This window comes from Psammomys obesus, unplaced genomic scaffold (assembly GCF_907164565.1).
Source record: "Psammomys obesus unplaced genomic scaffold, mPsaObe1.curated_primary_1811, whole genome shotgun sequence".
In the NCBI taxonomy this organism is placed as follows: Eukaryota; Metazoa; Chordata; class Mammalia; order Rodentia; family Muridae; genus Psammomys; species Psammomys obesus.
In genome coordinates, this window is record NW_026586383.1 from 11,306,353 (window position 1) to 11,317,049 (window position 10,697).

Here is a 10,697-nt window from a genome sequence, read left to right on the forward strand (position 1 = left end):
ATATATATATATATATATATATATATATATATATATATATATATATGGTTTCTCTTGGCTGTTCTGCACTTGCTTTGTAGACCAGGCTGGCCTCGAACACACAAATATTCACTTGCCTCTGCCTCCCAAGTCCTGGGATTAAAGGTATGCACTACCATAGCCAGCCTTTAAATTCTCTCCCTCTCTCTTCCTCTCTCTCTCTCTCTCTCTCTCTCTCTCTTTCTCTCTGTTTTCCTCCCTCCCTCCCAATTTTTTATTTTTCGAGACAGGGTTTCTGTGTGTAGCCATGGCTGTTCTGGATTCACTTTGTAGACCAGATTGGCCTCAAACTTCCAGGCCTCTGGCTCTGTGAATGCTGGGATTAAGAGAATGAACCACCATGCCTGGCTCTTTAAATTCTTTTAATGCTACTAATTTTAAGCTGTTATAACTACAATTATTGCCTCTTACTGGTTCTCTCCAACCCCCCCCCCCCCGATAAATCTAGCAAAAAAGCTTATTATAATTGTTTTTTAAGGTTAAAAGATAGTATGTGATTATTATTGCCTTTCTCTGAAAAAGCCAATTATTTTGTACCTTTTAGACATCAGGTTATTTTTTTACGTAAGTAACCTCCAGACTTATATTTTAATGGAATTTGTTATGCAGGATATTGCGCTCTTAAGGTATGCAAGTTCAAGTTTTTTATATCATCAGCCTGCTAATAGTTTTATGGTTCTGTCCATGGAAAACTATCAGACATGTATAGGTTTATTATATAGACTTAATCCAGAAAAATAATTTGTACAGTAGCTCCTCTCTATCCACAGAGGATAGCGCCAAGATCTCATAGATGCCCGAAACATCATACCCGATGGCATGGTGTGCTCTCCCTGTAAATGCATTCTATAACTTGGCACACTAAGAGACCAGCAGTAACAGAATTACTGTCATAGCACTGTGCTGCAGGAGCTCTGGTGCTGTCTTACTTCATCACGTCTGGTGAGGGTGTGAGAAGACAAGCCGTCCACATGGGCACATGACCTAATCCAGCAGTGCTCAGAGTAGTGGAGACTTAGGCAATTACTGCCAGGTTCCTGAATTCAGCAACAGCTGATCTGCTACCACTGTGGGAAATCCCTGACCAGCGCCTGCACACACTGACAGGATGATATTCATATCCCCTGCAGAATGAAGCAAGATAGCCACATGTCATCCTACATGTGAACAGGAAGCAGTTTAAAACTTAGAAATTATTCTTGGAGTGTCTCATTTATTATTTTAGCACTATAGTTTATCCTGGGTAACTGAGCCATGAATTATGGACTGGATAAGGGAGTTATGCTCTGATGGACTGGCTTCCTTGCCTGGTCAGGACAGTAGGTAGATGCCTTTTCTTGTTTAAAACACACCCTTAGTTATCTCTTGAACCTTTTTGTTGAGTATGATAGAAATACTCCCAGTCAAGCCCAGTGTTGTATTCCCATAGTTCCAGGTCTGAGGAAGCTGAAACAAGAGGATGACTTGACCTGAAAGTTCAAGGATAGGATACTGATACTCCATCTCAAAAAAGTTTGGTTTCTGTTGTTGTAGTGATTGTGGTGGTGTTTTTAGGGGTTGCTATAGTGTCTTGGGTTTGTGTGTTTGTGTGTGTGTGTGTGTGTGTGTGTGTGTGTGTGTGTGTGTGTCACACACACGCATTTTGGGGGTTGGCTTTTTGGTTTTGCTTTTGAGACAAGATCTTACTTGTGCCCACACTGGCCACAAACTCCTGATCTTCCTGTCCCTTACCTCCTGCATTGGGGCTGCTGTGGTGTAGCCACACCAGCCTGTATTCATTGACTTGTCACTGTGACAAAATGTCTGTCAGAAGCAGCTTAAAGGAAAGAGGGTTTGCTTCAGCTCATTATTTGAGAGATGCTTCATGGCAGGGAGAACATGGCACAGTTCATGGCACATGGGTGATGGCAGGACTCACACCCAGTGGATCAGAAGTCAGAAAGCTCAGGCATTCCAGCCCTCAAGGCCTGCCGCACAGCCACTCATTTTTTCTACTAGCCCCTACCTCCTAGAGGTTTCATAGCTTCATCTGCTTGGAACCAACTGTTCAAACACATGAGCCCATGGAGAACACTTTATATTCAGCCCATAACATGCTCTTCCTATCCCTACCTCAACCATTTGATAAGTAATCATCTTAAGAAGACAGGACCCTGGGCTGGCAAGAAGGCCCAGCAGGTAAGAGTGCTGTACAGCCTGACAACCTGAGTTCAGTGTCCAGAACCCACATGATGTTGGAAAGAGAGACCCAGCTTGACAGTGCCCTCTGACTTCCACACACTCACTGTGGTATATGCACCCCCTCCCCAAAACATCATTATCCTCAGTTATTAAGGAAAATAAAATTTAAAGAACACAGGAGCACCCTATTGCAAATATTGCCAATTCATGATATATAGTGTGTGGAATAAATGCATGGCACATGTATAACAGTAGGTTATAGTTCTGCTTTCTTGATTCTCATTGCCTTCATATTTTATATATGACTGACATTCTGATTCAGTTTCTCTGTTGATACAGCAAAGATTCTAGAGATGCGGAGGTCGTGGCTAATGAATGTCGGTTAGCAACACTGGGCCCCAGCCCTCTGTGCTCCTCAGTGCATCCTTTGGCTCTAAACAGTCATCAGGAAGGCGCAGTGCCCATGCCCTGGGTGAACGGTAATACTCCTTTCCTTACTAAGGTCTTGTCAGCCTGCAGCAGCCCAGGGCTCCACAGAAGACACTGCTACTGAAGTAAAAATATCTGTCTTTATCCGACACTGGCCTCATGGGAAATAGCCAAAGTATTGATACTTTAATTAATCATACTTGCATATGTTTGGGATTTGTGTTAATTTTCACAATTCATAATATAATTTAAATGACTTCTGTTGAAGATGAGTTTAGAAGCTTAAGTTACTTCTTATAGCACACATCTCACTTTTGTGAACCTTCACAACACTCACTTCATGCTGCCTGGTATTGTAGGACATTGCAGCAAACCAGGGTAGTTGTGTATTTTATTTTAAAGCCTTCTAACTTTCATAGTGTAAATTGCTGTAAGGTTATAGGCAACATACCTTCAGCCTGTTCCCAAGTATAGCCAGATGCTACAAAGATAAACTGAAATAAAAATATTTGGGCTGAGGAAATAGCTCAATGGGTAAGGGCTTACCTCACAAACATAAGGACCTGATGGCCAGATACTGTGGCACAGTCCTCCACCACATAGGAGGCAGAGGTAGGTGGGTCTCTGTGGCCCTGGTCCAGCCTGGCCTAGCTTGGTCTACATAGCAAGTTCCAGAATAGCCAGAACTAGATAACAGAGAGACCGTGTCTTGGAAGGGAGGGAGGGAGGAAGGAAGGGAGGAAGGGAAGGAGGGAGAGAGGAAGGGAAGGAGGAAGGAAGGAAGGAAGGAAGGAAGGAAGGAAGGAAGGAAGGAAGGAAGGAAGGAAGGAAAATGGATATAAGGACCTGAATTCAGATTCCTAGGACCCATGTAAAAGTTGGGTGTGATACTGCACATCTGTAAACCCAGCATTTTGGGAGGAAAGTAGGGTGGAACTCGGGCTTACTGGCCATCCAGTCTTGTTGCAACAATAAACTTCAGGTTCAGTGAAAGACCCTGTCCCAAAAACATGAAGTAGAGGTCTGGAGAGTTGGCTCAGCTGTTAAGAGCACGTGATGCTCTTGCAGAAGACCTAGGTGAAGAATAAGAAAGTATTTGTAGATCTATGAATGGGAGGTAACCTGGGACGGGGCTGAGAGGTAGTTTAAAGGGTTAATATATCCCCTGCTCCAGGTGAAATGGGTAATTCTAAAATTTATAAGCTGTCTGTCTTTTATTGATTATGATAGGTTAGATATACCACTGTAATAATTCTAGGGCTGATAATGAACATTATTAGACCCTACCATTAAACTAACAGCAACATATTGGTGCCCAACTAATTTAATGTATCCATACCCTTAGAAATTAAATTGTATCATAGTTTGACGCTATAACTCAGACTTAGAACTTACTGCGGTTGGAGGGGAGACAAACTGAGAAGAGTTAGCAGAGCAGAGCTGGCTGACACAGCCAGCCACAGCCTCTAACTGATCCTTCCACACCTTCCTGGGAAACTCACAAGCTGTTTGCCAAACTTTAGCTATTGGAAAAGCAGAGGGGAGGAATGGATTTTTAGCAGTGGTGGGTTTCTTTCCCCCAAAACTTTTCAAGGTTGGAAAGGCAGGAGCGCTAGATTAACACATGTGTGTTCACAAGCCAGGGCATTTCACAGGCACTGCCCTCTGCTGCTGCCCTCGGGCTCAGCTCTCACAGAGCAGGGTGGCTACAGAGGCATGACAGGTTGGAGAGGCGAAATGGGGAGGCAGGCAGCCTTCTAAACAGAACTAGGTCTAAAACTGCGCCTAAAATGGAAAGTAGGCAGAGGGACTTGGACCTGGTTGCAGCATATTCAATGCTGGTCATGATTTTTCCCTAAGCTCTCTCTAGGAAAGTTGGAGGAAAATGTGGAGAAAGCCAAGAGATGGAAGGATGAGTTGTGGGCAGTAGAAAGGGAGAAAGAAAGGGGGCTGTTCCCAGCAGAACATTGATAGTGGCTGGAGTGCAGAGCTCTCAGGCTGCAAGATGTTTGTCAGCTGTTCCTGGAAAGGGTCCACTGATACATTTTAGCAACAACTAAAATCCAAGGAATGATAAATGGGCTTCCCTGCTGCAGCCTAAATTGGCACAGCAAGCCCAAAACTTAGAATTTTGTATTTTTGTTTGTTTGTTTAAAAGTTTTGAGTTACCATGATAGGGAATTGAGATGAAATATTTGAGCAAATCGGTGGCGGCACATGCCTTCAATCCCAACACAAAGGGGAAAAAGGCAGGCAGATTTTGGGCAAAAGTCAGGATGGGACCCCTGCTGATAAAGCTGCTTTTCTCAGCCTCTGCTGCAGGAAAAAAAAAAAAAGTGGTGAGTTGTAATTGCCTGCTGCCATCAGCACAGGTCTATAAGCTACCTGCCATCAGCACCCACTTACACTCTTGGACAGTCTAGGATTCAAAATGACACATTTTCCTTAACGCCACTATCTAAGTTTTTTGTTAATAATGGATAATAGTGTCCTTACTTATCTAGAAGATGGACTTGGACTTATATAAGGAGAGGATGAGTCATCAGGTCCAACTTCATTCTACTGGTGTTTGGTCCTTTTTTTCTGTGGCTATGTGGGCTCTCACAGGTAACATGCAATTCTGCTTTTGTATATGCCTGGGATGGAGAGATAAGCTGTCACACTGCTCTGAAAGTCTAGCCAATCTCTTTAGAAAGTGGGGTTCCCATGGGAGAACTGGTGCCAAAAGGCATTTTATCCTAAGAAATCTTTTCTGTTGGTCAGTGTAAGGACCCAAAGTTAGGCTGGGAGACAAACATGCAAGCTTCATGCCTCCCACATCAAAAAGCTGTTGAATGCTGACTAAGTTGAGGTGTCACACTGCTCTGGCAGCCGGCTTATCCCTTTAAACATGAGACATTTTCATGGGGGACAGGGCAGTCAAGCCTGACATAAAGAGACACGGGGCTATACAGGTAGCAAAGTACACACCAGCCTAGTTAGGTCCCAGACCCAAAGTGAACCATCAATTCCATCTGGAGAAAAGGGTACGACAGAAATAGCTGCAGCGAGTGTAGAGAGCCAGGCCCAAACCTGAGCAGGCGCAGGCGCCTGGGGTGAGCTTAAGCACTAAAGGCAGGAAGGGATTTGCGTAACATTGATTCTAAAAGCTAAAGCCTTCCTGTTGTTCAGGCAGCAGCTGAGCCCTCTAAATGGGATGTGCTTTCTTAGGGGACAGGTAGCTGCTTGGCCTAATGCGACGGAGCCCAAAGGCCCGGAGGAGGGTATTTGAACAGCATATCCTTAGTCAGTAAAATCCTTGGCTACAATGTCCTCAGAATTTATCATGCCAGTCTTTTAAATGGCATAGGTACTTGAGCTTACAGTTTGGCTTACAATCCAGACGGGCTTATGGAGAGACAGATGTCTGTCTTCTGCTCATACGAAGAGCAGAAAACTTCCTTAATTGCACCTGGGTTCAATCTCCAGCGCCCACATGGCGTCAGGTTCTTTAGGACCTGAAGTCCTCTTCTGACTTTCTTGGACATCAAACACAAAATTTGGTCCAATAGACATTCAGCCAAAACATTCATAAAAGAAAACAAAAACATGAAGTAGAAGCTAGGCAAGTAGTTCCTGCACTCCAGGGGGAGAGGCAGGTAACTGTAAATTCCAGGCCAACAAAGACTGCATAGTAACACTGTGGCTTAAAAGTCAGCCACAGAGGAAAATATGGTAGAGACTGGTGAAAAATGTGGTGGACACCTGATGTTAACTCTGGTCACCTCGTGCACATGCAGAGGCAAGCACACACACACACTACATAGAAACAGTATTTAGAAAAGAATATTTCTAAATGCCCAAGTTCTTGTTTGAAAAGCCACCATTAGGCCTAGAGAGATGGGTCAGCATTTAGGATCACTTGCTTTCAGAGGACCTTGAGTTCAGTTCCCAGCACCCAAGGCAGGAAGCTCACAACTGGCTGTGACTCTAGCTCTAGAGTGTTTATCATCTCTGGCCTCTGAAGGTACTGCACTCGTGTGCAAACCCACATGCAGCACAACTGCATGTAATTAAAAATACTAAAAATAAAATTTTAAAGACACTGTTGAAGAGCACAGTGAGCGTTGTGCTGGTCACACAGAGTACTGTAACAAAGTAGCACAGACTAGGGGCCTAAATAGATGCCTATTTCTTATGGCTGTGGAATCCAGGATCAAAATTCCAGCAAGTTTGTTTCTGAGGATCCTGTTTAGGTCTCAAAAGGCCACCCTCTTTCTTGGAGTGTGTAAGAAGAGTGCACTCTTCGGTGTCTATGCTTATAGGGTTCCTAGCCTCATTGAGGGTTAGGAGTTCAGACTATGAATCTGTCAAACACCCAAGCAAGTTCCTGGTATGGGTTTGTTAGTATTCTTCCTTAAGAAAGGTTTGGGTGAGGTGTTTAACTGGGGTAGGACTCAGGACTACTTAAGTTTTTTAAGAAAGTTATCTACAGCCTATAATTAAATTAAAATTTTAAGTTCGGGTCTAGAAGTGTTTCAGTGACCTAAGATGTAAGTGTTAGTGTTTGGGTGATAGATTAAACAGACTCTTCTCAGCTGGGAAGCAGCCTTTCAAGGACCAAACTTCCCAGGGGCTCTTTTTATTGTTGCACAAAAGGCACTTTTAGCAAGTCAATTTCTGCATACCAAAATCTGCTGTCTGGTTGTCTGAAGGAATCATTACCTAAGCAAGTCTCAGCCATACAGAACTTCCTGGTTTGCCAGGCATGTCTCAGAATAAGTTATGCAAAGACTCTGAGAACAACCCCATAAAGTCTCAGGTGATAATCACTGACAAAAGCTACTTTTTGGCCTACGTGCCATCCCACCAGAATTCATGCCAGATACAAAGGTTCTGCTGAAATTCTGCTACATAAGTCATTCAGAATTTCACAGTAATACACATGGCAATACAAGTCTAAATTGAAGAAGCTGTGCCATCGCAGGGCCTGTAAGATGGCTTAGCCAGTAAAGGCACTTGCCGCCAAGTCTGACCACCTGAGTTTGAGCCCTGGAATATGGTAAAAAGAGAGAAGCGATTTCACCAAGTTGTCCTCTTACCAGACATGTACAGTACTGTATGTCAGTGTATGCCCAAGTATGTATGTTACACACACACATGCACACGCACACACATGCACACACTCAATGTAGGGAACAAAGTGATAAGAGAGGGAGTTAGAGAGATGACTTGTTAAAAACTGGCTGCTCTACCAAAGGACTCGGGTTTGATTCACAGCTGTCTTCAGCTCCATTCCCATGGCATCCAACACTCTTAATCTTTGTCTATTGCTCTTTTAAAAGAAAGTGTTTAATTGAGGGTGTGCTCGTGGTTAGTCCATTCTTATCATAAACGTGGTGGCGTGCAGGCAGATGAGGTGGAGAAGTGGCTGAGAGTCCTACATCCTCTCAAAGCCCACCCTCAGTGACACACTTTCTCTGACAGGACCACACTTCCTAGTCTTTCTCAAAGGGTGCCAGTCCCTGATGACTAAGCATTCAAATACCTGAGGCAAGCCACGGGGCCATTCGTATTCAGACTACCACAGCAGAACTGCCCATGGTGAGCAGACATGTAAAATACCTGTACACATGAATAAGGAGTGTGCCAGAGTGGAGCTAAAGCAGACAGGAGTGACTGTCACTGTTTAGAAGTCAGTCAGTGTTCATGTGCCTGTTGGTAATGCTCTCCTACTTCCAGATTTCAGATTTCCAGGAAGACCTTATGTCCTACAACTGCAAAATCCTGAAACCTGTGAAATATTTACAAGAGAAAAGAGCATCGGGGTAAGTCCTCCTCTCCCGAAAAAAAAATAATAATGTTATAGATTATGACCCTTACTTAGGGCAATACAAGCAGAAGGATCCAGTTCCTTCCTACCAGTCTCCTGTAGACACAGGTTTTGGGTGGGATGAGCAGCAGAGTAGGCACTGACCTGGGGAATGCTCGCCACCGACTGTTGGAAGCAGAGTAAGGAGCCTCTGAAACTAACCGCTGGGAGGAGGACTGCTAATTGTGGGAGGTGTCTGATGGATAAAATTCAACTTTATCACTTCTCTTTTCTTGTTAATCAGAAAACCAACGAGAGTTTTGTTTCTAATAAACACATCTGAAATACAGTGTGCTCTGTGGTTGCAACTAGCTTTTTGTGAAAGAGGCAAAGAGCATGAGAAACAGGAGCCCTGTGTAAGCACTAAAAGACAGATGGGCAGAGCCAGGAGGTGGTGACACACACCTTTAGTCCCAGCCAGAAGAGCTCTGTGGTCTACAGAGCGAGTTCCAAGGTAGCCGGGACCACACAGGAAAACTCAGTTTCAAAAACAAACAAAAATGCAAAGCAAGCCAGGCATGGCAGTGTATACCTTCAACCCTGGCACTCTGGAGACAGAGGCAGAGGGGATCTCTATGAGTTCAAAGCCAGTCTGGTCTGCATGGTGAGTTCCAGACCAGCCAAGGCTACATAGTGAGGCCCTATCTCAAGGGGGGGGGGGGGGGGGAGAAAAACTGTTAAACAAAACAGTCATAATTTTAATGGAATCTTTTATTTGAAAAAAACTGATAAAAGTCACAGGTAACTCACATGGAACTAGTTTTATATTAAAGCAATATTCAGATGTGTCACTTGACTGTTTTATGATTAAGTTTCTTATCTTCTAGGTGTTCCAGAAGCCCTTAGGGTTGGTGATACCCCATAGATACTGCAAATCTCATTTTAATACATTACGTGGCTGTGAGCGAGCACAGTGCAAGTTTGTCCATGTTCCCGAGCAGGGGGATGAAAAGGTAGAGCCCCATCTGACCTGGGGATGGTCTTAGTGCACGCATTTGACTGTGGTTGTCTTAATGCTCTGATAGCGTGGGTAATCTTTACCTAGGACTATGTTTTATTTGAATTATATGTGTAGATCTATTCAGAGTCTTGCTGTGTTTCTCAGGCTGATCTCAAACTCCTGCTGTCTACCTCCCAAGCTGCCCAGACTAAAAGTGCATATCATAGTGCCTGGCTTGCCCTCTTTTTGCAGTAGTTTTTGAACTTTAGTTGTTAATGTTTCTTTCTCCTGACTGCATAATAGTTAATATTCAGTTTTACAGGTTTTTCAAAATTCAGATTGATGGGGCATTGCATTGTTTAGAGAATACAGCAGTGATCCTCTTGGTCCTCTTTCCTGTCTCATGGTGAGTGCACGCACATGTGCTCATGGGCCATAGAGGCTACACATGCTCAGCCCTGGTAGACCCTGAGGAACAAGTTCTGAAGTGGCTGTTCCAGGTCACACTCTACGCAGGGTCTGCGAGTTCTGCTTGCATTCCCTCCTTGCCAGTCACGGTAGCCATTCAGCCAGCCATGGTGGTACACACCTGAAATTCCGGAACTTGGGAGGTGGAGGCAGAAGGATCAGGCTAGTATACATTTCAAGCCTGTAAATTAACTTAAACATCTACCTTTATTCTTATGCTCTAAGTTCATAACTTTTTGTTTGCTTGTAAACATGTGAAGGTAATTTAATATTTTGTGACTTTTGTAGGTCTGCATGGATGTGTTTAAGAAATACATAAGTGTCAATCAGCAGCCTTTGCTGCAGCGAGCAGGTATGGAATAACTGAAGGACAGTTACAGGTTTCTGTGAGCACATCACCCCTGTGCTGTTTTGTCACTGAGTGTTAAAGTTAGTCCAGAAAAGTGAAGGTGCTGGCCGTGAAAGCTTAGCATCCTGAGTTGAATCCCTGCATCCTGCCTAACTATGGAAGGATGCAGCCACGTCCACTGAGTTGTCTTCTGCCTTCCATACTCACACCCCAACACACGCATTATACACAATAATTTTTAATTAAAAAAACTGTTAGCTGGGCAGCAGTGGCACACACCTTTAATCCCAGCTTCTGGGAGGCAAAGGCAAGTAGATCTCTTAGTTCCAGGCCAGCCTGGTCTACATAGTGAGTTCCAGGACAGCTGAGGCTACACAGAGAAACCTTGCCTCAATAGATAGATAGATAGATAGATAGATAGATAGATAGATAGATAGATA

At 43.9% G+C, this 10,697-nt stretch overlaps 1 protein-coding gene across 1 annotated transcript in view; it reads left to right on the top strand.

Annotated features, from left to right (window-relative positions):
• Topaz1 (testis and ovary specific TOPAZ 1) overlaps positions 1-10,697 on the top strand; it is a 57,493-nt gene that overhangs the window by 18,998 nt on the left and 27,798 nt on the right. Inside the window, exons 6-9 of the mRNA XM_055601830.1 lie at positions 2,560-2,699; positions 8,371-8,456; positions 9,328-9,453; positions 10,197-10,260. Of these exons, the coding sequence (XP_055457805.1) occupies positions 2,560-2,699; positions 8,371-8,456; positions 9,328-9,453; positions 10,197-10,260 (416 nt within the window). The remainder of the gene's footprint in view (positions 1-2,559; positions 2,700-8,370; positions 8,457-9,327; positions 9,454-10,196; positions 10,261-10,697) is intronic.